The sequence below is a fragment of the Oncorhynchus gorbuscha genome, unplaced genomic scaffold, assembly GCF_021184085.1.
Source record: "Oncorhynchus gorbuscha isolate QuinsamMale2020 ecotype Even-year unplaced genomic scaffold, OgorEven_v1.0 Un_scaffold_4014, whole genome shotgun sequence".
Lineage (NCBI taxonomy): Eukaryota > Metazoa > Chordata > Actinopteri > Salmoniformes > Salmonidae > Oncorhynchus > Oncorhynchus gorbuscha.
In genome coordinates this window covers 15,001-27,500 of record NW_025748133.1, presented here as the reverse complement: position 1 = coordinate 27,500, position 12,500 = coordinate 15,001, and the positions used below count along the sequence as shown (strand labels likewise).

At 45.5% G+C, this 12,500-nt stretch overlaps 1 protein-coding gene across 1 annotated transcript in view; it reads right to left on the bottom strand.

Moving 5' to 3' along the window:
- Window positions 1–12,500, bottom strand: part of LOC124028313 (TGF-beta receptor type-2-like) — a gene marked incomplete at its 3' end in the record, with an annotated part of 39,099 nt that overhangs the window by 12,352 nt on the left and 14,247 nt on the right. The window contains 2 exon segments of the mRNA XM_046340419.1: window positions 8,820–9,010; window positions 9,935–10,085. Coding sequence (XP_046196375.1) covers window positions 8,820–9,010; window positions 9,935–10,085 — 342 coding nt within the window.

Sequence of the window (12,500 nt, the reverse complement as noted above, 5' to 3'; positions counted from 1 at the left end):
ATCCTAACCCTAATCCCTAGCAACTAATCCTAATCCTCTTTATCACAGAGCATCGCCCTAATCCTAACCTAATCCTACAGAATCGCCTAATCCTAATCCTCTTTATCACAGAGCATCGTCCTAATCCTAACCCTAATCCTCTTTATTACAGAGCTAATCCCTAATCCTAATCCTAATCCTAATCCTAATCCTAATCCTCTTTTATAGGAGAGCATCTCCTAATCCTAACACTAATCCTCTTTATAGGAGAGCATCTCCCTAATCCTAACACTAATCATCTTTATCACAGAGCATCGCCCTAATCCTAATCCTAATCCTCTTTATAGGAGAGCATCTCCCTAATCCTAACACTAATCCTCTTTATAGGAGAGCATCTCCCTAATCCTAACCCTAACCCTAATCATCTTTATCACAGAGCATCGCCCTAATCCTAATCCTAATCATCTTTATAGGAGAGCATCTCCCTAATCCTAACACTAATCCTCTTTATAGGAGAGCATCTCCCTAATCCTAACCCTAACACTAATCATCTTTATCACAGAGCATCGCCCTAATCCTAACCCTAATCCTAACCTAATCCTAACCCTAATCATCTTTATCACAGAGCATCGCCCTAATCCTAACCCTAATCATCTTTATCGGAGAGCGTCACCCTAATCCTAACACTAATCCTCTTTATCACAGAGCATCGCCCTAATCCTAACCCTAATCATCTTTATCGGAGAGCGTCACCCTAATCCTAACACTAATCCTCTTTATCACAGAGCATCGCCCTAATCCTAACCCTAATCATCTTTATCACAGAGCATCGCCCTAATCCTAACCCTAATCATCTTTATCGGAGAGCGTCACCCTAATCCTAACACTAATCCTCTTTATCACAGAGCATCGCCCTAATCCTAACCCTAATCATCTTTATCACAGAGCATCGCCCTAATCCTAACCTAATCCTAACCTAATCCTCTTTATCACAGAGCATCGCCCCTAATCCTAACACTAATCCTCTTTATCACAGAGCATCCCTAATCCTAACCCTAATCTCTTTATCACAGAGCACCCTAATCCTAACCTAATAACCCTAATCCTCTTTATCACAGAGAGCATCCTCTTTCTCCCTAATCCTAACCCTAATCCTAACTAATCCTAATCCTCTTTATCACAGAGCTCGCCCTAATCCTAACCCTAATCCTCTTTATTACAGAGCATCGCCCTAATCCTAACCCTAATCATCTTTATAAGCATCCTAATCCTAACCTAATCCTCTTTATCACAGAGCATCGCCCTAATCCTAACACTAATCCTCTTTATCACAGAGCATCGCCCTAATCCTAACCCTAATCATCTTTATCACAGAGCATCGCCCTAATCCTAATCCTAATCCTCTTTATCGGAGAGCATCTCCCTAATCCTAACCCTAATCCTCTTTATCACAGAGCATCGCCCTAATCCTAATCCTAATCCTCTTTATCGGAGAGCATCGCCCTAATCCTTACCCTAATCCTCTTTATTACAGAGCATCACCCTAATCCTAACCCTAATCCTCTTTAATCCTCTTTATTACAGAGCATCACCCTAATCCTAATCCTAATCCTCTTTATCACAGAGCATCGCCCTAATCCTAACCCTAATCCTCTTTATTACAGAGCATCGCCCTAATCCTAATCCTCTTTATCACAGAGCATCGCCCTAATCCTAACCCTAATCCTCTTTATACAGAGCATCGCCCTAATCCTAATCCTAACCCTAATCTTTATCACAGAGCATCGCCCTAATCCTAATCCTAACCCTAATCTTTATCACAGAGCATCGTCCTAATCCTAATCCTAATCCTCTTTATAGGAGAGCATCTCCCTAATCCTAACCCTAATCCTCTTTATCACAGAGCATCGCCCTAATCCTAATCCTCTTTATCACAGAGCATCGCCCTAATCCTAACCCTAATCCTCTTTATTACAGAGCATCACCCTAATCCTAATCCTAACCCTAATCCTCTTTATCACAGAGCATCGCCCTAATCCTAATCCTCTTTATCACAGAGCATCGCCCTAATCCTAACCCTAATCCTCTTTATCACAGAGCATCGCCCTAATCCTAACCCTAATCCTCTTTATTACAGAGCATCACCCTAATCCTAATCCTAACCCTAATCCTCTTTATTACAGAGCATCGCCCTAATCCTAATCCTAACCCTAATCTTTATTACAGAGCATCGCCCTAATCCTAATCCTAATCCTCTTTATCGGAGAGCGTCGCCCTAATCCCAATCCTCTTTATCACAGAGCATCGCCTTAATCCTAATCCTCTTTATAGGAGAGCATCTCCCTAATCCTAATCCTAATCCTCTTTATTACAGAGCATCACCCTAATCCTAATCCTAACCCTAATCCTCTTTATTACAGAGCATCGCCCTAATCCTAATCCTAACCCTAATCTTTATTACAGAGCATCGCCCTAATCCTAATCCTAACCCTAATCCTCTTTATTACAGAGCATCGCCCTAATCCTAATCCTAACCCTAATCTTTATCACAGAGCATCACCCTAATCCTAATCCTAACCCTAATCTTTATCACAGAGCATCGCCCTAATCCTTAATCCTAACCCTAATCCTTTATCACAGAGCATCGCCCTAATCCTTAATCCTAACCCTAATCTTTATTACAGAGCATCGCCCTAATCCTTAATCCTAACCCTAATCTTTATCACAGAGCATCGCCCTAATCCTTAATCCTAACCCTAATCCTTTATCACAGAGCATCGCGTGTTCAGAGAGGGATCAGAGAGGATGGGCGTCCCAAATGTCACCCTAACCCTAATCCTAACCCTAATCCTCTTTATCACAGAGCATCACCCTAATCCTAACCCTAATCCTCTTTATTACAGAGCATCACCCTAATCCTAATCCTAACCCTAATCCTCTTTATTACAGAGCATCACCCTAATCCTAATCCTAACCCTAATCCTCTTTATTACAGAGCATCACCCTAATCCTAATCCTAACCCTAATCCTCTTTATTACAGAGCATCGCCCTAATCCTAATCCTAACCCTAATCTTTATCACAGAGCATCGCCCTAATCCTTAATCCTAACCCTAATCTTTATCACAGAGCATCGCCCTAATCCTTAATCCTAACCCTAATCTTTATTACAGAGCATCGCCCTAATCCTTAATCCTAACCCTAATCTTTATTACAGAGCATCGCCCTAATCCTTAATCCTAACCCTAATCTTTATCACAGAGCATCGCGTGTTCAGATAGGGATCAGAGAGGATGGGCGTCCCAAATGTCACCCTAACCCTAATCCTAACCCAAATCCTAACCCAAATCCTAACCATAATCCTAACCCAAATCCTAACCCTAATCCTAACCATAATCCTAACCCAAATCCTAACCATAATCCTAACCCAAATCCTAACCATAATCCTAAATCAAATCCTAACCATAATCCTAACCCAAATCCTAACCATAATCCTAACCCAAATCCTAACCATAATCCTAACCCAAATCCTAACCCTAATCCTAAACCAAATCCTAACCATAATCCTAACCCTACTGACTGGAGCTCTATGAGGTGTCACGCAGAAGGGAATCCTTCCAGGAACAGACTGGTGATCATGGTAACATGGTCTATATTCATGTGATTATCACACTCATTATTGATGTGGTAACCACTTTTTAATCACAACTCATATCTCTCTCTGTTCTACTTCATTATCTCTCTCCTCTCACCCTCTCTCCCCTTTCTCTCTACCTCCCCCTCTCTCTTTCTCTCAGTCAAAATCTCTCACTCTGTCCTCTCTCTCTCTCCCCTTTCTCTCGCTCTACCTCCCCCTCTCTCTTTCTCTCAGTCAAAATCTCTCACTCTGTCCTCTCTCTCTCTCCCCTTTCTCTCGCTCTACCTCCCCCTCTCTCTTTCTCTCAGTCTATATCTCTCCCTCTGTCCTCTCTTTCTCTCTCTCCCCTTTCTTTATCTTTACCTACCCCCTTCTCTCTCTCTCTCTCTCTCACTCTCTTTCTCTCTACCTCCCTCCACTCTCTCCCACTCTCTCCCTCCCCCGCTCTCTGTCTCCCGCTCTCTCTACCTCCCCAGCTCACTGTCTCTACCTCCTCCCTCTATCTCTCTCTCTCTCCCTCCCCCGCCCTCTAACCCCCCCCTCTAATTCCCTCCCCCTCTCTCTCTCTCTGTGTTCCCGTGAGTCACTCCTCTTTAAAACTGTTCAGTGTGACTGCAGGCCAAGATTCCACAGTATAAGGAACTGTAAAATCTCACAGAGCGACCGACTGACTGGAATAAAGGAACAAGGCATATTTTCCCTTCTTCTTCTTCTTCTTCTTCTTCTTCTTCTTCTTCTTCTTCTTCTTCTTCTTCTTCTTCTTCTTCTTCTTCTTCTTCTTCTTCTTCTTCTATTATAATACAACAGCCAGTGACCAGAATGCATTGGGACAGCTGATGAGGAGGATATTATTCATAATCAGGGGTTGTTAAAATAACCCAGGGATGGAAAACAAGCTCAGAGACCTTGAACAACAGTTAACACAGACAGATCTTTTCAACACACCGTGAATTGACATGAATTAATGAATTATATCCTCATCGCTAAATCACGTTGAATTACAGGCGACTTTTAGAGAGTGAAAGTAATTCTGACAGCTGCCCACAAAAACCCCCACAAAAAAACACATTATTATAAACTTGTTTGTGTGGCTTCCCTTCTCTACGTCGACTACACTTCCCTTCTCTACGTCGACTACACTTCCCTTCTCTACGTCGACTACACTTCCCTTCTCTACGTCGACTACACTTCCCTTCTCTATGTTGACTACACTTCCCTTCTCTACGTTGACTACACTTCCCTTCTCTACGTTGACTACACTTCCCTTCTCTACGTTGACTACACTTCCCTTCTCTATGTTGACTACACTTCCCTTCTCTACGTTGACTACACTTCCCTTCTCTACGTTGACTACACTTCCCTTCTCTTCGTTGACTACACTTCCCTTCTCTACGTTGACTACACTTCCCTTCTCTACGTTGACTACACTTCCCTTCTCTATGCTGACTACACTTCCCTTCTCTACGTTGACTACACTTCCCTTCTCTACGTCGACTACACTTCCCTTCTCCACATCGACTACACTTCCCTTCTCTATGCTGACTACACTTCCCTTCTCTACGTCGACTACACTTCCCTTCTCTATGTTGACTACACTTCCCTTCTCTACGTTGACTACACTTCCCTTCTCTATGTTGACTACACTTCCCTTCTCTATGTTGACTACACTTCCCTTCTCTACGTCGACTACACTTCCCTTCTCTATGTTGACTACACTTCCCTTCTCTACGTTGACTACACTTCCCTTCTCTATGTTGACTACACTTCCCTTCTCTATGTTTACTACACTTCCCTTCTCTATGTTTACTACACTTCCCTTCTCTACGTTGACGACACGGTAATTATTGGGGTCAAATAGGTCTCCACTTTTGTGGATTGGGGTGATCATTCCTTGGTTCCAAATATTGGGGAAGATGCCAGAGCTGAGGATGATGGTAAAGAGTTTAAATATAGCCAATTGGAATGTGTTTTCTGTGAGGATACCATCAACACCACAGTCCTTTTTGGGTTTGAGGGTTTGTATTTTGTCCTGTAGTTCATTCAAGGTAATTGGAGAATCCAGTGGGTTCTGGTCGTCTTTAATAGTTGATTCTAAGCTGTGTATTTGATCATGTATATGTTTTTGCTGTTTGTTCTTTGTTATAGAGACAAAAAGATTGGAGAAGTGGTTTACCCATACATCTCCATTTTGGATAGATAATTCTACGTGTTGTTGTTTGTTTAGTGTTTTCCAATTTTCCCAGAAGTGGTTAGAGTATATGGATTCTTCAATTGCATTGAGCTGATTTCTGACATGCTGTTCCTTCTTTTTCCGTAGGGTATTTCTGTATTGTTTTAGTGATTCACCATAATGAAGGCGTAGACTCAGGTTTCCTCCTCTCCTGTCTCTCTCTCTCTTCTTTTCTCTCCCATCTCCTGTCTCTCTCTCTCCCTCTCTTCTTCTCTCTCCCATCTCCTGTCTCTCTCTCAAATTCTCTCTCCTGTCTCTCTCTATCTTCTTCTCTCTCCCATCTCCTGTCTCTCTCTCTCCCTCTCTTCTTCTCTCTCCCATCTCCTGTCTCTCTCTCTCATTCTCTCTCCCATCTCCTGTGTCTCTCTCTCCCTCTCTCTCCTTCTCTTTCCTGTCTCTCTCTCATTCTCTCTCCCATCTCCTCTCTCTCTCTCTCTCTCTCTCTCCTTCTCTCTCCTGTCTCTCTCTCTCTCATTCTCTCTCCCATCTCCTGTCTCTCTCTCTCTCTCCTTCTCTCTCCTGTCTCTCTCTATCTTTCTATACAGTCTGTGCAGTAGCATGTGGCTGAGATGTTTCTGCTTTGAGTAAAGCATAGACAGGAAACCACATGTCTGAGATCTCCTGCAAGGCCCCACAGGTCCCACGCTACACCACACTACACTGTCTCCCTCGACCTCTACCTCTACCTCTCACAGGGCTGGAGGAGATAGGGCTCACACTATTCTACACTGTCTCCCTCGACCTCTACCTCTCACAGAGCTGGAGGAGATAGGGCCCACACTATTCTACACTGTCTCCCTCGACCTCTACCTCTACCTCTCACAGGGCTGGAGGAGATAGGGCCCACACTATTCTACACTGTCTACCTCTACCTCTACCTCTCACAGGGCTGGAGGAGATAGGGCCCACACTATTCTACACTGTCTACCTCTACCTCTACCTCTCACAGGGCTGGAGGAGATAGGGCCCACACTATTCTACACTGTCTACCTCTACCTCTACCTCTCACAGGGCTGGAGGAGATAGGGCCCACACTATTCTACACTGTCTCCCTCGACCTCTACCTCTACCTCTCACAGGGCTGGAGGAGATAGGGCCCACACTATTCTACACTGTCTACCTCTACCTCTCACAGGGCTGGAGGAGATAGGGCCCACACTATTCTACACTGTCTCCCTCGACCTCTACCTCTACCTCTCACAGGGCTGGAGGAGATAGAGCCCACACTATTCTACACTGTCTACCTCTACCTCTACCTCTCACAGGGCTGGAGGAGATAGGGCCCACACTATTCTACACTGTCTACCTCTACCTCTACCTCTCACAGGGCTGGAGGAGATAGAGCCCACACTATTCTACACTGTCTCCCTCGACCTCTACCTCTACCTCTCACAGGGCTGGAGGAGATAGGGCTCACACTATTCTACACTGTCTCCCCCGACCTCTACCTCTACCTCTCACAGGGCTGGAGGAGATAGGGCCCACACTATTCTACACTGTCTACCTCTACCTCTACCTCTCACAGGGCTGGAGTAGATAGAGCCCACACTATTCTACACTGTCTACCTCTACCTCTCACAGGGCTGGAGGAGATAGGGCCCACACTATTGACTACACTAGGTCTGAGACCTCTACCTCTACCTCTCACAGGGCTGGAGTAGATAGAGCCCACACTATTCTACACTGTCTACCTCTACCTCTCACAGGGCTGCAGGAGATAGGTCTCTTAGATGAATTGACTGATACAGTAGGTGTGAGAAGGTACTCACTAACAGAATAAGGGTATTAGATGAATTCTATAGATACTCACTAACAGAATATATTAGATGAATTGACTGATACAGTAGGTGTGAGAAGGTACTCACTAACAGAATACGTCTATTAGATGAATTGACTGATACAGTAGGTGTGAGAAGGTACTACTAACAGAATACTACAGGGCTGACTGATACAGTAGTGAGAAGGTACTCACTAACAGAATAAGGGTATTAGATGAATTGACTGATACAGTAGGTGTGAGAAGGTATCACTAACAGAATAAGGGTATTAGATGAATTGACTGATACAGTAGGTGTGAGAAGGTACTCACTAACAGAATAAGGGTATTAGATGAATTGACTGATACAGTAGGTGTGAGAAGGTACTCACTAACAGAATAAGGGTATTAGATGAATTGACTGATACAGTAGGTGTGAGAAGGTACTCACTAACAGAATAAGGGTATTAGATGAATTGACTGATACAGTAGGTGTGAGAAGGTACTCACTAACAGAATAAGGGTATTAGATGAATTGACTGATACAGTAGGTGTGAGAAGGTACTCACTAACAGAATAAGGGTATTAGATGAATTGACTGATACAGTAGGTGTGAGAAGGTACTCACTAACAGAATAAGGGTATTAGATGAATTGACTGATACAGTAGGTGTGAGAAGGTACTCACTAACAGAATAAGGGTATTAGATGAATTGACTGATACAGTAGGTGTGAGAAGGTACTCACTAACAGAATAAGGGTATTAGATGAATTGACTGATACAGTAGGTGTGAGAAGGTACTCACTAACAGAATAAGGGTATTAGATGAATTGACTGATACAGTAGGTGTGAGAAGGTACTCACTAACAGAATAAGGGTATTAGATGAATTGACTGATACAGTAGGTGTGAGAAGGTACTCACTAACAGAATAAGGGTATTAGATGAATTGACTGATACAGTAGGTGTGAGAAGGTACTCACTAACAGAATAAGGGTATTAGATGAATTGACTGATACAGTAGGTGTGAGAAGGTACTCACTAACAGAATAAGGGTATTAGATGAATTGACTGATACAGTAGGTGTGAGAAGGTACTCACTAACAGAATAAGGGTATTAGATGAATTGACTGATACAGTAGGTGTGAGAAGGTACTCACTAACAGAATAAGGGTATTAGATGAATTGACTGATACAGTAGGTGTGAGAAGGTACTCACCGGGAGCGAAGGCCAGGTTATCGTTACACTCCTCCTCAGTACAGGAGCAGATGAACAACGGTCCTCCAGAGCTCTTCTTCTCTTTCATGGAACACGTAGAGCTGTTGTAGTCATCCAGCTCGACGCCGTACAGAGGCTTGGAGGGGTCATGACACAGAGTCTCGACGCTGTAGTTACTGTCATTCTTCCTCCTGGAGAGAATGGAGAGAGAGAGAGAGAGAGAGAGTCAGACAGACAGAGAGACAGACACACACAGACAGAGAGATCGTAAGACACACAGACAGAGAGACAGACACAGACAGAGAGATGGAGACTGACCCAGACCCCCCCCCTCTCCACTGTAATCCTACTAGATGCAGACTGACCCAGACCTCCCCCCCTCTCCACCGTAATCCTACCAGATGGAGACTGACCCAGAGCCCCCTCTCCACTGCAATCCTACCAGATGGAGACTGACCCAGACCCCCCCTCTCCACCGTAATCCTACCAGATGCAGACTGACACAGACCCCCCTCTCCACCGTAATCCTACCAGATGGAAACTGACCCAGATCCACCCCCCTCTCTACTGTAATCCTACCAGATGCAGACTGACCCAGACCCCCCTCTCCACCATAATCCTACCAGATGCAGACTGACCCAGCCCCCCCCCCCTCTCCACCATAATCCTACCAAATGCAGACTGACACAGACCCCCCCCTCCACCGTAATCCTACCGGATGGAGACTGACACAGACCCCCCTCCACTATAACCCTACCAGATGGAGACTGACCCAGCCCCCCTCTCCACCGTAATCCTACCAGATGCAGACTGACACAGACCGCCCCTCCACTATAACCCTACCAGATGCAGACTGACCCAGACCCCCCCCCCTTTCCACCGTAATCCTACCAGATGGAGACCGACACAGACCCCCCTCTCCACCGTAATCCTACCAGATGGAGACTGACACAGACCCCCCCTCTCCACCGTAATCCTACCAGATGCAGACTGACCCAGCCCCCTCCCCACCGTAATCCTACCAGATGCAGACTGACCCAGAACCCCCCTCTCCACCGTAATCCTACCAGATGGAGACTGACCCAGATCCACCCCCCTCTCTACCGTAATCCTACCAGATGGCTATGCAGACTTCCTGCTCCAGACGACAGATGGAGGTGATGGAGCAGTTGGAGAGGCAGCTTCCTGTTCCGTTGCAGGATGAAGACTCCACGTCACAGAACTTACACAACTTGTTGAGACTGAAGGACGGCTGGAACATCCCGTCTGGAGAAACACAACCAATCAAATTCAATATGTCAGTCATCCAATCAATCGATTCGTATTATGGAACTCTAGTGCTTTTCACACAAAATCACACATCACTAAGTGCTGAACAGTAACCCCCCCCTCCTCAGTCTGGGCGGCAGGATAGCCTAGTGGTTAGAGCGTTGGACTAGTAACCGAAAGGTTGCAAGTTCAAACCCCTGAGCTGACAAGGTACAAATCTGTCGTTCTGCCCCTGAACAGGCAGTTAACCCACTGTTCCCAGGCCGTCATTGAAAATAAGAATTTGTTCTTAAACTGACTTGCTGAGTTAAATAAAGAAAAAATAAATATTTTTTAAAAATCACATGACAGCAATAATTTCTACATTTTGAGTCATTTAGCAGACGTTCTTATCCAGAGCAACTTACAGTAAGTGAGTGTTTCCATGTGCCTATTTGTTCATGCCAGTCCCCCCGTGGGAATTGAACCCACAACCCCGGGTGTCATCGCTCTACCAACTGAGCCACACGGGATCGGTCTTCTCCAGCATGTCTTTCTCTGAAGCTGATCTCTATCTGCTCTTTGCTCCCTGACCTGTTGAGGCCTGCCTTGTCCTGACAAACCTCTGGTCTATCTGACTGTGTGTTCCTGACTGACTGACTGTGTGTTCCTGACTGACTGACTGACTGACTGTGAGTTCCTGACTGACTGACTGTGAGTTCCCGACTGACTGTGTGTTTCTGACTAACTGACTGTGTGTTCCTGACTGACTGACTGACTGTGAGTTCCTGACTGACTGACTGACTGTGTGTTCCTGACTGACTGACTGACTGTGTGTTCCTGAATGTGACTGTGAGTTCCTGAATGACTGACTGACTGACTGTGTGTTCCTGACTGACTGACTGTGAGTTCCTGACTGACTGACTGTGAGTTCCTGACTGACTGACTGTGAGTTCCCGACTGACTGACTGTGAGTTCCTGACACATGACTGTAAGTCGTTTGGATAAAAGCGTCTGCTAAATGGCATATATTATTATTATTATTATTATTCCTGACTGACTGACTGTGAGTTCCTGACTGACTGACTGTGAGTTCCCGACTGACTGTGAGTTCCTGACTGACTGACTGTGAGTTCCCGACTGACTGACTGTGAGTTCCTGACTGACTGACTGTGAGTTCCCGACTGACTGTGAGTTCCTGACTGACTGACTGTGAGTTCCTGACTGACTGACTGTGTTCCTGACTGACTGACTGTGAGTTCCTGACTGACTGACTGTGAGTTCCTGACTGACTGACTGTGAGTTCCTGACTGACTGTGTGTTTCTGACTGACTGACTGTGAGTTCCTGACTGACTGACTGTGAGTTCCTGACTGACTGACTGTGAGTTCCTGACTGACTGACTGTGAGTTCCTGACTGACTGACTGTGAGTTCCTGACTGACTGACTGACTGACTGTGAGTTCCTGACTGACTGACTGTGTGTTTCTGACTGACTGACTGTGTGTTTCTGACTGACTGACTGTGAGTTCCTGACTGACTGACTGTGAGTTCCTGACTGACTGACTGACTGTGAGTTCCTGACTGACTGACTGTGTGTTCCTGACTGACTGACTGTGAGTTCCTGACTGACTGACTGTGTGTTCCTGACTGACTGACTGTGAGTTCCTGACTGACTGACTGACTGTGAGTTGTTGACTGACTGACTGACTGACTGTGAGTTCCTGACTGACTGACTGACTGACTGCCTGTGAGTTCCTGACTGACTGACTGACTGTGAGTTCCTGACTGACTGACTGTGAGTTCCTGACTGACTGACTGACTGACTGTGAGTTCCTGACTGACTGACTGTGAGTTCCTGACTGACTGACTGTGTGTTCCTGACTGACTGACTGTGAGTTCCTGACTGACTGACTGACTGACTGTGAGTTCCTGACTGACTGACTGTGAGTTGTTGACTGACTGACTGACTGACTGTGAGTTCCTGACTGACTGACTGAGAGTTCCTGACTGACTGTGAGTTCTTGACTGACGGACTGACTGAGAGTTCCTGACTGACTGACTGTGAGTTCCTGACTGACTGACTGTGAGTTCCTGACTGACTGTGAGTTCCTGACTGACTGACTGTGAGTTCCTGACTGACTGACTGTGAGTTCCTGACTGACTGACTGACTGACTGTGAGTTCCTGACTGACTGACTGTGAGTTCCTGACTGACTGACTGTGAGTTCCTGACTGACTGACTGACTGTGAGTTCCTGACTGACTGACTGACTGTGAGTTCCTGACTGACTGACTGTGAGTTCCTGACTGACTGACTGTGAGTTCCTGACTGACTGACTGACTGACTGACTGACTGTGAGTTCCTGACTGACTGACTGTGAGTTCCTGACTGACTGACTGACTGAGTTGTGACTGACTGACTGACTGTGAGTTC